The sequence below is a fragment of the Columba livia genome, chromosome 3 (assembly GCF_036013475.1).
Source record: "Columba livia isolate bColLiv1 breed racing homer chromosome 3, bColLiv1.pat.W.v2, whole genome shotgun sequence".
Lineage (NCBI taxonomy): Eukaryota > Metazoa > Chordata > Aves > Columbiformes > Columbidae > Columba > Columba livia.
In genome coordinates, this window is record NC_088604.1 from 4,564,327 (window position 1) to 4,583,804 (window position 19,478).

The 19,478-nt window shown below is 41.7% G+C and overlaps 1 protein-coding gene across 2 annotated transcripts in view; it reads left to right on the plus strand.

Moving 5' to 3' along the window:
• PKHD1 (PKHD1 ciliary IPT domain containing fibrocystin/polyductin) overlaps positions 1-19,478 on the plus strand; it is a 278,356-nt gene that overhangs the window by 109,147 nt on the left and 149,731 nt on the right. For both annotated transcript variants that reach the window (XM_065055657.1, XM_065055656.1), the window contains exons 38-39: positions 17,362-17,569; positions 18,593-18,750. In XM_065055657.1, the coding sequence (XP_064911729.1) occupies positions 17,362-17,569; positions 18,593-18,750 (366 nt within the window). The remainder of the gene's footprint in view (positions 1-17,361; positions 17,570-18,592; positions 18,751-19,478) is intronic.

Below are 19,478 nucleotides of genomic sequence, written 5' to 3' on the forward strand. Positions count from 1 at the left end.
TTACTTTCCCTTAGATGCTACTTGTTCTCTGTGATGTTTGTAGGAAGATTTTGCCTTCTGTGACAACATTTTTCCTTTCAAGACTTTGACTTTAACATGATGTATTAAAGCAGATGGCTCTTGAACAGAAGGCTAAGCTGTCTTGAATCCCCCTGCATTCACTGGAGATAAGAAACTGCACTTAGGCACTTCCCATGCAGTAACTAATGTACAATGACTTGATCCTTCACTTTCTTATTTACAAATATGAGATGACCATCAGATTTTAAAGACCTAGTGGATGGGAGAAAAAAAAAATAAAACAAAACCAGAGAGTTGAGTTCAGGGAAAGCTGTTGCATCTTTTATAGCTTGTCCTTCTTCCTGACAGAAATGCATTGATTATCTGTAGTATAAACTTTAATCAGTTTCTCTGTATTTTGGTGCTGATCTTGATGAGGAAGACGTGATGTAAAGGGGACTGAGAGATGGGTGCTAATACATATAGAATAGAATAGAATATAGAGTATAGCTTATCTATACTCTATTAGCTATACTCTATCAGCTTGTGTTTCTTGACAGGGATGAGGTCTGTGGATTACCACAAATGTGGATGTTTGTGGCGGGATGAAATAAATAGTCACCTCTTTTAAACCTTTGAATATAAAATTGAAACATGTCCTCCAATTCTTGCCCCAACTACACCTGGAGAATGGCTAGAGGAAGAGAAGCAACCAACATTAAAATCAGGGTAAATTTCCACCCTAGATGGGAGAAAGCCTGCAAAGTTTGGTAAGCTGAAAAACTTGTACTGCCAGGTCTGGGTTTTGGCAGGGCTGCAGGCTGAGCCAGGCAGGGACACTCCATTTGGGCTCATTTTCATTTTTCCGATGTGTCTAATTGTCTTTCGTCGCATGCTGGGGATGTAGCAAACTGATCTTAGCATTTAAATGGTCGTGCCACCCTGTGTACCTGCTCCCACGGGCAGACATTCCCCATCTCATTTAGTGACAGCATGGGAGATTAACTGGAAATAATGCAAAATGTGAACAGTTGGCTTCTGCGTTTGAAGCAGTATGTCCCTGGTCTGTGTTTAAAAGGGTTTTCCTGCTTGGCACCTTTGGTTGTGAGCTATTTTCAGGAGTGGAGCATGGTTTTGGTGTCAGGCTCACTGATTTACACAAAGACAGTGAAGGAGCTGGGAAAATCTTTCTGCTTCCTTTCTGAACTGATGTGACTTAACAGATTGGCAGGGTAACCTCTGGTTAAAGCATTTGACACAGTCTCCCACAGTATCCTGATAGCTAAACTGAGGGAGTGTGGTCTGGATGATCGGGTAGTGAGGTGGACTGCGAACTGGCTGAAGGGAAGAAGCCAGAGAGCTGTGGCCAATGGGGCACAGTCCAGTTGGAGGCCTGGATCTAGTGCAGTGCCTCAGGGGTCAGTACTGGGGCCGGTATTATTCAATATATTCATCAATTATTTGGATGAGGGACTAGAGTGACTGTCAGCAAGTTTGCTGATGACACCAAGGTGGGAGGAGTGGCTGATACGCCAGAGGCTATGTTGCTATCCAGAGACTTGGACAGTCTGAAGAGTTGGGCAGGGAAAAATTTAATGAAATATAACAAGGGAAAGTGTAGAGTCCTGCATCTGGGCAGGAACAACCCCAGCTTCCATTATAGACTGGGGAATGACCTATTATAGAGCAGTGTAGGGGAAAGGGACCTGAGGGTCCTGGGGAGAGCAGGATGAGCATGAGCCAGCACTGGGCCCTTGTGGCCACAAAGGAGAATGGGACCTGGGGTGGATCAGAACGGGGGTGGTCCATGGGTCAGAGAGGTTCTCCTGCCCCTCTACTCTGCCCTGGGGAGACCACACCTGGAATATTGTGTCCAGTTCTGGTCCCCTCTAGTTCCAGAAGGACAGGGAACTGATGGAGAGAGTCCAGCGCAGGGCAACAAGGATGCTGAAGGGAGTGGAGCATCTCCCGTGTGAGGAAAGGCTGAGGGAGCTGGGGCTCTTGAGCTTGGAGAAGAGGAGACTGAGTGGTCACCTCATTCATAGTTATCAATATGGAAAGGGTGAGTGTCAGGAGGATGGAGCCAGGCTCTTCTCGGTGACAACCAATGATAGGACATGGGGCAATGGGTTCAAACTGGAACACAGGAGGTTCCACTTAAATTTGAGAAGAAACTTCTTCCCAGTGAGGGTGCCCGAGGCTGGACCAGGCTGCCCAGGGAGGTTGGGGAGTCTCCTTCTCTGCAGACATTCAAACCTGCCTGGACACCTTCCTGTGTAACCTCAACTGGGTGTTCCTGATCTGGTGGGGGGATTGGACTGGATGATCTTTCGAGGTCCCTTCCAACCCCTGACATTCTGTGATTCTGTGAAATGTTTGGAAATGTTTTTCAGTTTTGGGGCAGCACATAGGGATGGTACTTTTTCTGCAGTGCAGTGGAACAGGAAAGATCAACAATGAAAGTTTTCTTAGAACTGTTTAGTCACACAGCCCTTCCCATCTTCAGTCAGATACCTGCTGCTTTCTTGAGGGTGCTGTTCAAAAATATTTAAGTGGAACTGCTTTAAGGTAAAAACTGTATTTTCATGAAAGTGAAATATTCAGCAGGACTAGGTCACATTCAAGGATATTTCCTACTGGAGAAAATCAAAATGATTCAATTTGTCCTCTCTATCAGATAATGTCAGTTTGTTTTGTTTTTTTTGTTTTTTTTTACTCCACTGGGAGAAGGAAAAGGTGTTTAATGCTATCATTTTGCTTTCATCTGGACTTTCATATTATTATGTTTAATATTACAACTGTTTCATATCAACATTTCAACACTAGTGAAAGACCACATTTTTACAGAATAGAAATTTTTGACACTGAGGGTGGTGAGAACCTGGCCCAGGTTGGCCAGAGAGGTGGTGGATGCCCCATCCCTGGAGACATCCCAGGCCAGGCTGGACAGGGCTCTGAGCAACCTGAGCTGGTGAAGGTGTCCCTGCTCATGGCAGGGGTGGCACTGCGGGAGCTGGGAAGGTCCCTTCCAACCCAGGCTGTTCCATGATCCCAAATTCCCTGCTCCAGTGATATGCAGCATCAGAACCTCTCCACAAAGAACCTCTGCCCAGACCCAAGCAGACGATAGCGCCACAATGAAGATGACACATGGTGGCTTTGTGCAAAAGCACCTACATGAAAGGACCAAGTAGCTCCAATTTCCCATCTCCATCTCCCCATTGCTCACATAAAGCTTGTGCCTGATGTCAGGTTTGGTCCCACACAATGGGCAAATCCCATCTAAAATACAACGCCCAGCACTGAGGCTGCTGCATGTTGCCTGTGCAGCAGTCAAGAAGCTGATGAGCTCCTGGGTGTCCTAAGGGTTAATGAGCAGTTTTAAATTAGAAAGGACCTCCCATTTTACCTCGGGGTAACACCAGTCTGACTTGCAGGGCTGCATGGGGATGGAAAGACATCTCTCACTTTCAGAGCAAAGACATCCCTGACTTTCTATGATGTGTAACATCAAAAACAAACCAAACCAAACAACCCCAAACCTGACTCCTCTCATTGCAAAACAAGCTAGAAACGTGCAAATGCTTAGGGAATATACCTAGGACCGGAAATAACAGAGAGTAAAAACAAGCTGAAAATATTAAAGTCCAGAGGGTTGAGGGCTCGTAGTTCAGATAGGTGTTTTTAAACACCTGTGAAAATGGAGAGAAGCGGCTCTCATTTTTGTCTGTTCATTTTATTAAGTGAAGCAGCAGCAGCAAAAATCTCTGTCCTATATCTATCTATCTATATCTATATCTATATCTATATCTATATCTATATCTATATCTATATCTATATCTATATCTATATCTATATCATCTATCTATTTCTATATCTATATCTATGTCTATAGTCTTTTCTGAAGTACCCATTTCTAATGGCTGTATTGTCAATTATTACCTTGGAACTGGAAATTTTAGGAATGGCCAAGCTAAGTTTGAATAGGTAGTGCGATTTGGATACGAAAAAGAGAATAATAAGGGATTATGAGTCTGGAGAAGAAGCTGGATTCCTTTGGCAGTGTGACACCTGAAATGCTGCAGTAAATTGTGTTGTGTTTTATTATTGGAGACTATATAGTGGTGTTTTGCTTTTGTGTTGTTTGTTTGTTTGTTTTAAATTTTATTGTTTTGTTTTGTTCTGTTGTTTGTTTGTTTGTTGTTGTTGTTGTTGTTTAATCATAGCTAAAATCCATTGCATTACATTTTAACTCCGTCTTTTGCAAAAACTGTCTTCATTTTGGGGAGAATGTAAACTGCTTGTTTCTTTTCACTTTGTTCATGGGAACTGAAAGATCTTACTCTCATTTACACTAAAGATTTACAATGTAGCTGCAACAGATTGACAGATTATCTGCAATATAACTCGTATAGTCACAGTAAGTAGATTGTGTTTCTGAGCCCTGCAGTTCTTGTAAATCCCTTTTGTGGTATAAAGGGATCTCATTACCTCAACTCTGAAGTGCTAATACACTGTCAAAAGGTGTAAAATAGCTTTATAGTTTGTCGACACTACAAAGAAACTACGTGCTCATAACCTGAGTTAATTAATTTGTGGTAAATAGGAACAAAGACGAGATGCAGCAGGATCCTGGCCATGTGTAGTCAGGGAAGAGTTCAGAGGATGATGTTCCGTGCTGGAAAGAGAAGATGGTTTCAAACCTTTAAACAACTTTTTGGAGAAAGATCAACAGTCCCATGGCAGGCTTAAGACTGGAATCAGTCCTAAAACTAATTTAAGGGGTCTAGTTTCTACCAACACCCCTGTGCATAATCCACATGCTCCAGCTCTGCCTAACTCTGGATGTGCTTCACACTGGTTGCTGTCAGGCAGGCTTGATTAGGAGGTTCCTTGGGTATCTAAAGTTAGGTGGCAACACATGCTCCAAAAAGTCTTGTTTTCAGGTCAGGGGCATCTGTTTTCCATCTAAGTAACATGTCATCTAGTCACCTAAATTCTTAGATCTGGAGCATCCCATAGATTTAAAGTGGAATTTATCTAAACCAAATAGAAATATGTGAAAGGCAAGAGCTTCCTTCAGAGCAAACTGATGTTTAGGGAAATCATAGGGCAGTGAGATCTGGGGTTTCAAACGCCTTCTGGTTGCCACTGGAGTAAGAACATGAACATCTTGTCTGTGGATGCAAATTGTAAGAGGATAAATCAGACACAGAAGAGTGACTGTGCTGAATGTACTCCAGGGAAAGACTCTTGTATCTTGAAACAGCATGTTCTTGAAACAAAGTAAGTTGAAAGATTATGGTCAGTAACTCTAAAAATGCTGGAAAAAATAAAAAACAGCACCACAGGACAGACTTATGGAGGAAGCTGAGCTATAGAATGAAAAGACCTGAAGGCTTTCTCTAAAAGGGTTGCCACTGGATTTACTCATTGCAAATGTTCACGGAGGTGGTGATCACAAATGCTTAGAAGAGCTGAGCGCAAGTTTTGTTCAGATACAGACTGACTCCAAGACAGCCCTGTGGGCTGGAAAGAGAAAAGGAAGAGAAGCAGAGGTGGAAATTGAGAAAGTCATGGGGAGAGACTTGAAGGTGTCTACAACAAGATGACTGAATATCAGTCTTGGAACATAGTGCTCAAAGTACAGCTTGGCTAGAAGAAAGAAGCACCAGTGGCCTTGTCTGACTTTGAAGAGGAGAAGCCAGGAGGCCAAGGGATAATTCTCCAGGAAGAAAACTGTAGACAAAAAGAAGGTAGATTGAGGGAGGAATTCCTGACATTCCTTGAGTTTTGATGTGATTCTGAGACATTTCTCTAAAGGTCGAATTCTCATTTCTGGTTGAACCAGGTCTAGGTGAAATCAGTTAGTGAAGTAATTTAGCATCCTACAGAGATTGATAAAATTCTTTGTGGTACAGGCTGTAAGAAATTAAATTTGTACTATTTTTCTTTTTCTGTACTTGGCATCAAAAAGAGAACAGCATTGTACGCATCAGAATTGCCTTGTTCTTGATAATTTTGCCCAGCCTATACAAGACTGTATCTTCACATCGTGCTTCCAACAGGAAACATAAATCAGGGTCCTGGTACAAAGTTATTCTTCATGCTATGGTTTGTGATTAATTCACTTTGGAATTTGATTTCAAGTCACTTGCATTTCTGTGTCGCCATTTGTCATCATGGTTCTGCTCTGCTCAGTAGAGGTCATTTAGTAAAACGTTCAATTCTCACTTTGCCTGCGATAACATTTTAAGTTTAAAGGTTCTGTCCAGTCCCTTTAACATGAAGGTGCTTCTGCTTTAGATCTCAAGATGTGTTGTTCTGTTTTTTTTTTTTTTTTCCAATCTGAGATTAGTTAGTTATTAAAAATGAGTTCAATAATTGAGGCATTATACAGAGTCATCTATTTTTCAGTACTTTTGAGTGTTTCTGCTTGCAGTACTTTTTTTTTGAGAAAAAAATAATTTAAATGTACTGCAGCTGTTGGTCTTTTAAAACTTCTGTTCTCAAACAAGCGATTTATTTACCTGTTGCACAGTCCAGCCTCAGTCACTGAAGGTTATTTATGAACACTGCATGTTTCATCTGAAAAAGAGTTTGTTTTCAAGGGGAAACAAGGAAGAGGGTTCTGGGCCTCCAAAGGGTGGTCCTGCAGACAGAATGCAGAGACAGGGGTCTTTGTTCCAGGGAACTCTCTTTAGGTATTTATGATCTTGGTAGAGACCTTGTTGATTCTTTGAAGGAGAGAAGCTGAAGAAGACCTCTGGGAAATGAAGGTTGTCTCCCATCCCTCCTGAGATGTTCATCAGCACATTTCATCTCCCCCATTTAAAAGGTGGGTGTAGGAGTTCCTCTGAAAAGTGGTGTCAACCCAGTCAACCTACTCCTGGTAGGTGAGCAGAAGTCTGGAAACTTCTTCAAGAAGCAGTAACAATTTGATTTGGCTCTCTGCCATCTATTTATTAATTTACCTGAGTGTTAATGCAAATCACCATTTCAAGCAACCTGTGGTCTCCAAGGTATCTATGTGCGTGTGGCAGGTAGGACACAGGACTTAAGTCATACCAATGTCTTTCTGGAACAGCAACTAAACGCCAATTGTACATCCCAAATGACCTGTTTAGGCATCCAAAATCAACCCACAGTCTCCAAACTAAGTCAAGGCAATTGCAGACACCACAGGTGACAGTGACTAAAGGGCTTGGTGGGTGTAGTGCTATTATTCAAGTTATCTTCATTTAAACTTGCTGGATACTGAAGTTGGAGAATATGGAGGTTGCATGTTTTCCTATAATTTAAAGTGTGTGAGATATAGGTAGAAATGTTATACTTATTTTAAAAAAATGTGAATTTTTAGGGTTATCAGCTGTAAATTTGTTTTCAAAAGGGGAATGGCTGATTTTAAACAGCAATGGGTAATAACTACTCGAGAAACAGTGTAGAACATTTTAATGTGAGTGTGTGATGGGGTCCCATCAACACCACAGGGCCAGGAATATATTATAGTTAAGGCAAAGAAGCCTCAGTTTTGGTGTCACCTTGAAGAACTGAACAGAAAAGTATTGCTGACTAAACCGTGTGTGTCACTCGTGCTGCTCAGGATAGAGGAGAATCTGACCTGTGGGTATTGTTTTGTGTGGGAATATAAATGGGAAGCAAGGAAGGAGGAATGTGACAGACAAAAATATACTAAAAGTGTTGGAAGTATCCTACCCCACCTAAATCATCAGGAAAAAGGGAACAGAAACTGGAATGGGAGACAGAGAGGGAGGCTGGCAGAACACAGTAAGAAGTTACAAAAAGAAAAAAGAATAAGAAGTTTGGATACATTGAATGCTCTTATTTTTGAAATAAAATATCTTGACAAGATTTTCTTTAAAAACTTTTGCTTCAGAGCTTGAAAGTGGAAAAATCCTGAAACAAATCTTTTCCATTAGAGGATATTTTGACTGCAGAATGGTGGTTTGCACCTCTTAATGAGAGGAGTTGTTGCCCAGCAGTGCTGCTGTAGTATTCGTGTGACAGATGCACACTGTGGGAGACTGCTGTGTGTCTGGCCACAGATGCACACAAACACACACGTGAACACACAAATCAGTGCTATAAACAACATGTCCAGAGCTGGAGAAAAACTCTGTGCTGCTCAACATGCTGTCGGTCATTCGCTTTTATGTGAGTCCTAAAAATTCACGAGGTTCACTCAGTGAAAGGAGGTAAATGAATAAAGATAATGAAGCTGCTGTTAGTAAAAGCGTACACATAGACTGATATCAAAAGATTTTTTTTTTTTGAGCTATGTAAAGCTGTGTTGAGGATGAGGTCTCACAGGGAAAATCTTTGATGTCTGTGCTCATGAATGGTTCGAGGTGGGTTTTGGCTATGTCTGCATTAGAAAACAGAAGCAGATTGGTAGAGTGAATGAGGTAGGTGTTGAGGATGCAGAGTCCACTCTGTAGATGTTTTCGGAGTAACTATAGAGTTATTCTAGTCTGATTACATTTGCATCCAAAGTATGTAATATGTCCTACTGGATTACAGCTTCTGTATTAGTTTCATCTGAAAGAAATCCAGTTGATACCTTCTAAAATAGTTCCATGGTATGAAATTAAGAATATCAAATGAAGGATGTCTGGGAGATTTTCTTAGCTATAAGTTGAGAAATTTCAAGTCTGATTTAAGAAAAAGTAAAAGATAAGCCAGAAGGATCTCAGCTGGGCTTAGATGCCTGTCATTGACACAGAGCAGGTGCTCAAGTATACTACAGAGTGCTGGAATATGAAGACTGGAGTCTTCCGTCTCTCATTCTGGTGTGGATTTATTGACTTGGAGGTACCACTCCTTATTTCCATCTTCATTAAGGAAAGAATTAGGACACCAGAGTACAAGCAACGACAAAGTAAAACAGGACATGGAGAGAGACAAGCTTGCTTAAAATAATTTTAAAATGTTTTGTTGGATGCAGTCTCTACCATCAGTGATTTCTGGTGCTATTACTTTTCTATAGAAAAACAGGGGAGGACAATAACTTGCTGTGGGCTAAAGGTAAATGATGATCTATTGCAGAGGAGGGAAGGAAAAATATACTAAAGGTGAGTGCATGAGGAACATACTCTCCCCTGATGGTGTTCAGTGCGTTGGATCTCACTGGACCAACCTGTTCCAAAGCCTGGAAGGGAAAAAGAAATGTGAAGAGTTGAAGCAAACTGCATGAAATGAAGAAGACAAGGTGTAATGGCAAGGTGTTTCATTGCTGGGGCTTGTTGCACACAGATTTAGTAGTATGTCCACTGAAGAGGAGGTAATTTGGGAAACTGTGGTTGCAATGTTGCTGTTACCTTCTAGTGGTGGCCTCAGGTTGCTGATACAAGGGGGTCTTCTTCATCTTGCCATTGTGCTAAGCTGTGTATTCACACTTCTTGACAAATCTCTAACCCATCCCCATGCTCAGGGATGTTCTGTGACCTTCACATCTACTGAACCTTAACACTGAAAATACATTTTCAGGTCTAGCCAGACTAAGGCCTCACCAAGAATATGTTTCAGCAGTGTTAGCTAAGATTCAAGTTTTCTGGAAAAAAAAAAACATGGAAGTTATTACACTTCAAATAGTATGTGATGTTATTTCTGCTTTTGGATGAAAAAGACTGAAGCAAATTCTTTTAATATAAAATGTTTGAGTCACTTAACCCAAGATTTTGAAAAATGACCCCTCGTTTTGGATCCTCCATTGGATACAGTTTCAAGATGACATCCTGTTGCTGGCTGAACAACCTTGTGGCAGAATGCAAACCCCCCTCTCTCCCCCTCCCTCCTTCAGTATGGAAGGAATAGGCACATCTCCCTCTCTCTCTGCTACTTGAGGCTAACAGCTTCTTTTGTTTGGCCCCAGAGCCCCTTGGCCAGGGCCATTAGGAGAAGGGAGTGCCGAGGTGCCACTGAGCCGCTGGGCACCTGCGCCAGTGTGGGGGATGTTTGGAGGCTTCAGGGGCACCCACAGCCAGTGTGGGGGTGCAGAGAAGCTTCTAGAATGCCTACAGTCAGATCTGATCAGCCAATATAAAACCGGGATTCTCATCGAGACTCCGCCCATTGTCGTGGGTCTCTCGGAGCACGAGCAAGATGCTGCCGCCGAGAGCCCCCCTCCCCGGGATGCAGACTCCGCTTGCCTTGCTGCCACGGCTGTGAGTAAAACTTCTCGCAGGATTGCGAGTATATTTATACTTTCCGTGCACATATGCACGCGTAAGTGTAATAAATTTAGACTCGAAATTAACTTGAATACCACAAATTTATTCCCGATGGATTTCAATGCAATAAGCAAAAACAGTGCTGAGCGGCCATGAGATTGGCTTCTCCAATGGCGTGCGCGGGAAAAACTTCTTCCGGCCTTTTTATAGGGTCCCGGGTTCGTTGCTCAGAGTGCCACGTCACTCGTTCTTTCTGCGAATGTGTCCTCTGTTGTCAGGCAGTTAATCTCCTATCTTCTCACCTACCCCTGCCCCTCTCCCACCTTTAGAGGATCGAACATTTAAGGCAATTGCATAACAAAGGGCAGGGGCTTCCCACGTTGCACAATAACCCCTGAGCGTTTCCTTTTAAGAAGTGTTAATGAACAAACATCTCTAACTTAATAACCCCTGAGCATTTCCTTTTAAGAAGCTTTAATGAACAAACATCTCTAACTCTTAGAATTGTTTATTACAATTCCGCCCTTTTCTTTTTCTACTTATTTTGTTCATTAAAGCGTTGTAATTCTTGACTACTTAATACAAATAACTCAGTATCATCTTGATTGGGTAACTGCTCATACTTTGCTTTAACTAATAATAAATGTGCTGCTTCTAGCCTGCTTCTCACAATAGCTATTACTTTATTAAAAATACATGGTCCAAACATCAACACTAGCATTAAAAGAATCAACGGCCCTGCTATAGTAGAGAGGAGGGTTGTAAGCCAAGGTGATTGTCTAAACCAGGTTTCGTACCAGCTCTCCTGAGATTCATATTCCCTTTTCGTTTTTCTATATTTTCTCGTAGCTTATTCATGGTATTTCTTACTAGACCTGTGTGGTCTGCATATACACAACATTCCTCATTTAAAGCTGCGCAAAGGCCTCCTTCTTTGAAGAGCAATAGATCTAATCCTCTCCGGTTTTGCAAGACCACTTCTGACAAGGATCTGACTGATTTTTCTAGCGCAGTAATAGATTGCTCTATTCTTAGCAGATCCTCATTGACGGCTACTCTCAATGCCACGAATTCTTGGTTTTGATTGACTATTGAGGCAATTCCTGTTCCTGCACCTGCTACACTGAGGGCCATTATACCTAAGGTCAGAGCAGTGATCGGTTCCCTTTTCGTTAATCGGTGTGTAAAGACAGTTTCTAGCTGATATTCATATTCTTTCAGGTGATAAGTAATTTTAGGGATTACGACCACTTGTATACAAAATTCTTTCATGGTTTTTAGATAATTCATAGAAACATCCGGATTGGCAACGCTCCACGCTGTCGCTATTGTCTCACAACCCCAATAAGCACAATAATATTTGTTAGGATAGTTGCAATATCCCTTTCCTGGATTGGAACTAGGGCACCAATACGTTGATACTGCACTTCCCCTTTTATGTGGAGGTTTGCAGTGACCAAAATTCCAGTCTTCCCCAGAACCTAAATGTCCTAATAAATCACAAATGGTTACGTTAAATGAGGGTGCACGTACGGTTACATTTTCTTCAATCACACGACTTTCCTCGGCTTGAATTAAAGTCCACTTAGACAGTCTATGCGCTGTTTCTCCATAGCTCAGCAATAATAGCAACATCAACATAGTGTGCCAGATTGGGCTGCATTGACTCTGCCTCATTCCTCCTTTCTTTTTAGTTAGTGCCTGGGTGTGCCGCTTAACATTGGGGTAGCTCGGCCAATATTTTGGCATAGTTCCACTCAGGCTCTTGTTTCCACCATTTCTTATTCCTCTGCCTCACCCATCGACTTCGAGCCACGGGGTAAACCATCTTCTCGGCAGCAAGAATATTCTTCAGGAAACCCTGAATGCTTTTGCTCTCCATGCCTTTGTTTATATGCTTCCCAATTATAGTCCTTGACTATAGGATAGTGGCACAGTATTTTCTTTATGGTAGTTCTACAGCACACCCTTGTTATTTGTATTTTAGAGGGGCTGGTTCATTAGGGTGAGAGCAAAATCGCTCAGGCTATATTTCGTAGGTGTATATACACCACCAGTCAGGACTGTCGGGTTGGATCTCTTTTTCGTGTGACTTTTGATTTCAATGCCAAATCTGTAATTTCTAATTCTATATTATAACATTGATTACATATTCCTCTAGGGGAATACCGTCTATACAATGCAACCACCAATTGTTTTGGCACACTATGCACCTAAAGCATATAAAAAGGATAACAATTACAACTTATATTAATACATCTAACTCTACGATTTTTACAAATGGGATATTCATAAACAACTTTATCGTTTTTCTGTACTTGCACGATATGATTCAACAAGCCCAAGTCCATTTGTTGTTTCTGTAGTTTAACTTTCAGAGGGTCGTCTGTGGGCTCTGCAGTCCAGGCGTTAGTCTTGACTGGACCTTTAACTCGGCTGGCGTGTGTCCACCCCTTTTCGGCAGTTCGGAGGGCTGTTTCTGTAAGTGAGTGAAACAACATAAGGTCCCTCCCATCGAGGGGTTAATGATGTTTCTTTCCATGTTTTTATGAGTATTTTTATGTCCAGAGGTGGATGCTGTACCACCAACCCTTTTTTCCAAAGGTATTTCCTTCACTTCAACAACTGCACTAAGTAATTTTTCATCTGAAAATTACTCACTTTTGGGTGATCTTGTGGCGTTTCTAAATTGAATATAACATTTCAAAGGGTGATATTCTGAGGTCTGTTCTCGGCTGGGTCCTTATGTTTAACGTGCTAGGGGCAAACATTTTACCCATGACATCTTAGTCTCTATCATTAATTTAGTAATCTGCTTTTTTATCTCTCCATTCATTCGTTTGACCCTTCCCGAGCTTTGTGGATGCCATGGAGTATGATACTGCCAGTCAGTACCTAGTGCCTGAAAGATTTCTGTAATAATTCTTGATGCAAAATGTGGGCCCCGGTCGGAATCGATAGCTCGGTTATTCCATATCGGGGAATTATTTCTTCTAACTTTATTTTTGCTACCGTATGAACAGTGGCCCTAGGTGTTGGAAATACCTCCACAAAGTGTGTGAGATGGTCTACAAGCACCAATAAATAGCGGTATCGCCTGACCTTTGGTAACTCTGTAAAATCTGGAACTGCTTCTCTCCCATCTTCTAATCTCCATTGTTCACCTTGCTGCTTTGCCCCTAGTTTGGTTAGCTTTTCTTTTTCTACAGTACTAAAGACATATATATTTGAGCGTGGACGGCTAGGACACTGTCTATCTTTTAACCCAAGACAAGTACAGGGAATAGCGTCTACGTTAAACTCTTTCCAGCACTCATAGCAAGTGAAATAATTTTCCCTTTCTGTTCCTTGTCTGCAATTAGGGCAATTTTCTCTTAATTTCTTTGGATCTGGCAGCTCATAAGTCAATCCTTTAAGATTTAATAAGGCTGCCCTTTTTGCTTCTTCGTCTGCAAGGTTATTTCCCCTAATAATGGGATTCAGGCCTTTCTGGTGTCCCTTTATATGAACCACTGCTATTGCTCTAGGTTTTCTTATTTCTTGCAAGATTTGTGCGATCAATTCCTGATGTATTAAGTTTTGGTTTTGTTTGTTTGTTTGTTTGTTTTTTTGAATTTATCAACCCTCGTTCTTCCCAAATTTTACCAAATGTATCTACTACCCCAAATGCATACTTTGAATCTGTATATATAGTTCCACTACCCGTGCCGATCCATTGTAAGGCTCTTAAAACGGCATACAACTCACAGGCTTGTGCTGACCACCCAGGATTTAATGGCCCTAATTCTAAGACCTTATTAGTTTTTCCGTTTATTATCGCATATCCTGATTTACGTTTCCCTTCAATGACTCGAGAGGAGCCATCTACAAACAATTTTTCTCCTTCTGACAATTCCTCTTCTTCTAAGTCAGGTCTTATTTTTGTTTGCTCTTCAATTGTTTGCAAACAATTATGTGCTAATTATTCGCTAGATTCCCCATATAAGAACTGTGCGGGGTTCTGCAAGGAAGTAATTTCTAGGGTTAATTTAGGGGATTCAATTAAAATACTTTCGTATTTTAACAACCTAGAATCTGTTATCCATTTATCAGATTTTTGTTGCAAAACCCCTCGTATATTATGTGTTGTCAAAACACGCAATTCTCCTCCAAATGTTATTTTCTGTGCTTCTTCTACTAGTAATGCAGCTGATAAGTTTTTCCTGAGCCGTTCCAACCACTCTGTAGGTGTTTCATCTTTCTTTTGGTGTTCGCTAAATACCTTGCCAATGTTCTGACCCCTTGGAACAGACTCTCTAATGCCTTGGACTAATATAGTCTGTAGGTCTTGCATATGACCCCTATGTAATGGATCCTGATTGTTCCAGTCAGGTCTTTGCAGCGGCCATTTTGTGTCGGCTGCAGGACCTTGCTGATGCTGTTCATCCCAAATCCGCATACCAGCCCTACGGATCATTCCCCTCTCTTCTGCAGTGAACAATATTCCTATTATCGATTGCAACTCGTCCCACGTGTATACATTGGGCCCTAAAAATTGGCCAACCCGCTCCACTACTCCCAACTGGTCTTCTAGCAAACTCCCCATTTCCTTTTTAAAATCTCTAACATCCCCGTAATTAAGAGGTACTGCCACATATCCCATTCCTGCCTGAGGCCCTCCCATTGCGATCTCTCGCAGCGGATATAGTTGCCCCGGTGTTTGCTGTTGCTGTTGTCTAGTCTTGCTACGCGTGACAGGCACCGTGGACTGGTTATCATCCGAACTCTCTGGGTTCGGTGCCGAAGGGGGTGGACTAGGGACTGGGCTAGGAACTGGTACCGGGGGTGGCGGTGGTGGTACTTAAGGTGGGGGTGTCATCGGGATCTCTTCCTCATGCCGCTTATTTCTCTGGAGCCATGTTTATCACCCCCCTTTTCTTTTAATGGGTATAGATTAACCCTAGTCTCTGATCTTATCCATAATAATGCATATTCGCTTTCTTCTGAACTAAAAGGCTCCTTTGAATTAACATAAATGTTTAAAGCCTGACAGATCCAGTCCTCAGATGATGCAAAAACTGGCCAATATAGGTGGTCTCTACGGATCTCTGTACCACCCCAAACTTCCATACAATAATGTATCATTTTCGTTTTGCTTTTACCCCGCCTAGAGGGGTAATCATCCCAATACCTAATCAGTAATCCTAACGGACTATCTGGAGGAAGCGGGGGAAGCCTTTCCTGTGGTTGCCCTCCCATGGGAACAGAATGCCTACTTTTCTTCTGTCCCATCTTCTGAGATACCCTCCGTTGTATCTCAGGAATCCCAGCCCCAACCCAGTGGATAACCGGCCTATACTCACGCGTCCTGCGTCTTCACTCAGGTCTTCGTGCACAAAGTTTAAGGGGCTGCCAGCATTTATTTTGCTTATTGCAATTTAGAATGTTCGTCGGTGAAGGATCCGGTGACAAGAGTCCCACAAGGGCCACTTAAAAAAAAAAAGCGGGGCGCCTCCCTTAGAGGGGTTTAGAGGGGTTGCCACCGAATATCCTTCATCCGAGTCACGGCACCAAATTGTAATAAATTTAGACTCGAAATTAACTTGAATAACACAGATTTATTCCCGATGGGTTTCAACGCAATAAGCAAAAACAGTGCTGAGCAGCCATGAGATTGGCTTCTCCAATGGCGCGCGCGGGAAAAACTTCTTCCGGCCTTTTTATAGGGTCCCGGGTTCGTTGCTCAGAGTGCCACGTCACTCGTTCTTTCTGCGAATGTGTCCTCTGTTGTCAGGCAGTTAATCTCCTATCTTCTCACCTACTCCTGCCCCTCTCCCACCTTTAGAGGATCGAACATTTAAGGCAATTGCATAACAAAGGGCAGGGGCTTCCCATGTTGCACAATAACCCCTGAGCGTTTCCTTTTAAGAAGCTTTAATGAACAAACATCTCTAATTCTTAGAATTGTTTATTACGAAACTTTCCGTGCTCAATATGAGCACGTGTAAAATTAATTCTCTCAGAATCGCGGGTGTATTTTCCTTCCGTGCACGTTTGCATGTGTAACTTTCCGTGCACATTTGCACGCGTACCTTCCGTGCTTAATACAAGCACATGTACTTTCCGTGCACATTTGCACATGTAACATTCCGTGCTCAATACGAGCACGTGTATAAATTATTTCCTTGCACAATTGCGAGTGTATTTTCCTCCCGTGCTTCCACATAAGCACGTGTAGTATTCCGTGCACATTTGCACATGTAAGTAAATTAACCCTCGCAGGATTGCGAGTGTATTATAAATTTACCCTCTCACAATCACGAGTGTACACTTTCCGTATTCACTACGAGTACGTGTATCTCTTTTAAAATAATCCCACACCATGTTTAGGCAAGTGTGTACTTCTCTGGGACTCAGGGATGGCTCCGGCATTGTTTTGAGTGAAGCCGTGTGTATGCACTCTGTGGACCGCCTGTTGTATTAGTTGCTGCCCCTTAATGATTTTCCTCAACTGATATCCGAACCTTTATTTAAGTCACTTTGGAGTGATAAAACCCTATTTCTCACCTGTTAAATAGAAGTTGTTTTGGACCCTGTTGTCCCTTAAACTAACCTCGGGGTACCTCCGTGACAAACCTGTAGTCACTCCTAAAAGTTTTTGAGACTGGTGATATTTGTCTTTCCATATATCACTGAAACCTTACTAATAGGGCAATGACTGGACAATCTGATAATTCAAAGTGCTTTTGGAACTAAAGAAGGATGATGGTCCCTGCAGAAACTGCTTTTCTCCCTTGGTTATAAAAGGTGCTTAAGAAGAGGGTGTTTCTCACATTTAGAAGCCAGTTTGGGGGAATCAAACAACCTCAGGTCCCACTGCCTGTACAGCAAATTTCTTTCTGGCACGTTTTTCAGCTTTTTTGGGACCAACAGAGACAAAAGACATGAAATGAATGTGTTGTTTGGGAAGTGCAGAATTTCTGATCCAAACAAATATGCACAAATCCTCCTCTGTAGCATTGATCTCGTTTCTCTTATGCAATGTCAAGAAGAGATGAATGACTGTGAAATGATTCAAGTGAGGCGGTGTTTTCTAAGCATGTTACTCCTGGTTTTTTTGTGTCAACTGACTTGGTGTTTGTGTGGGGATTTTTTCTTCCTTTATTTTTTAATTTTTTAATTTTTTTTTCAGGCTGGGTGCCCAAAGTAGCTTTCACACACTTAAAATCATCTGCTCACGCTAATGACACACAATTAGTGCTCCAGGAACCTGTTGACTGGCAACCGGGCGATGAAATCATGGTGGGAAGGACAGATCTTGGAGATGCCCAACAGCAAGAAGAAACAGCTGTTATTGAGTCTGTGAATGACACGGAGCTGTACCTGAGATCACCACTCAGGTAGCCTTTCAAGGGCCAAGGGGATTTCACTAGCAGAGAGCTAAACAAGGGGAAAATTTGGTCAAAGTGAGGACATAATAACTATGTAAATCCCTTTTACAAAGGTGGTCAGAGATATTTCAGTTCCTTGCTCTTCCTAAAGCTAGTGGACGTTCAACTTGGAATGTTTCTATGTTTAAATTCTGTATCATAACCACGAACTCAGAAAACCTTTGAAGCAGAAAACACTTATGGCCAGTACAGTCCAGTGGCCTGAACACACAGTTGACAAGGAAATTTCCTGCATAGTTAATTTATTGAGAAAGTGCATTTTTTCACAAAAAGTCTCTGACTTCTGTATAAATAAAATCAAAACCAGAAGAACACAAAAAACTCAAACAAAGCAAGCAAGCAAACAAAACCAAAAATGAAAATGAAAACAGAAAAAAAAACCCAACCTCCCTTCTTGACTGATTTACTTAAGCTGATTAACAACACACTTAAAGCCAATTATTTCATTTTGGAAATAACTGCTTACATGTTTCCAGTGAGCACTTGTTTCACTGCCTTATGTTGTCTTGGTCTTTTGTGCGTGGAGATCTTGGAAAAACTCTACTTCTTATCATCATCACCTGGAGCCCCAGTATTAAAACGCGTTATTTATTTGGGAGGCAACCCAAATCCAATGCCCAGGAAAATTATCTTCAAGAAATATTTGGGGCTTGAGGAAGAAAGTACTCATGGTTTTCAGCCAAACATGCTTTGGTAAGAAAATTCAATGGCTGAAATATTTTGATGTAAACATACATAATCTAAAGAAAATTTGTGAGCTTGAGAGACAAAAAGGTGAAAACAAACATCAGCCAAGGGAAAATACATTTAGCCCATATATGCAGACACATTGGATGTGTCACTGTCCATAGTGAAAGAGGGTTGAAACCATCTCTGAATTTGAGCAGTTGGAGTCATAAGCTTAATGTGAACATCATTCTTGCCATCTGGCAGGTGCAGATCCTTTTGTGCCTTTTTTGTGTCTTTCCTTAGGTGCTCCCACAGTGCTGGAGAAGGATGGGCGAATGGCCAAGGTCTTCCCTTGGGTGCTGTGGTGGCACTGGTTAGCAGAAGGGTCGTTGTTCAAGGAAATGTCACGATGGAGAGGATGTCACACCTCAGACAGTGTGTAAAATCAGGTGCTACAAGAGGTGAAGAGTTTTTTTCCTCATAGGAATGTACTGAGGAGGAAAATTAGTCCATTAAAATCACATCATGGTGTCACTGTGTATTAGAACTAATTCTTAATAGGATAACTTTGAGACATACCAGTGCCAGGAAAGTGAGTTTATCTTTCCAAATATTGTTTGACATTGAAGTGTGAGGTCTCGGGAGCTGAACTGCATTTCATTGTAATATCTCAGATGTATTATTTTCACACTGTTGTTTCAAGCCATCTTGGGAAAGGCCCTTTAGTTTTGCCTGAGCCTAAGGGTGTAGAGAAGAAAGTATCTTCTGAAAACATGTTTCAGTGTACATAATATATTAAATTTTTAATTGTGTTTACTGTTTAGTCACTTGAAGAAGAAGGAAAAACAAAACAGCCCAATGCTGTTTGTACGCTTCAGTGTAAAATATTGAGACATTGTTTAGTGCTTAGGGATACCGACAAAAAAATAACGGGTGATGTTTTCTTGTAACGTACAGTAACACTGGCAAAACAATGTCAGGTGTCTCAGTTCTCCTTTAGTTTTACCTGTATGAAACTCTGTGAAGTCTGACAGGTGGCTTCTTGATCTAAACCTGCTGATGAGGAAGGAGAATCAGACATGGTGATTACAATTTAGGAGAGTTAGGTTATCTGGCAACCCAGATGTAAGGTTTCCTTTAAAAATAAAATGCCTTGGGCTTTCAGACTGTGACACAAGACTTCATTTGA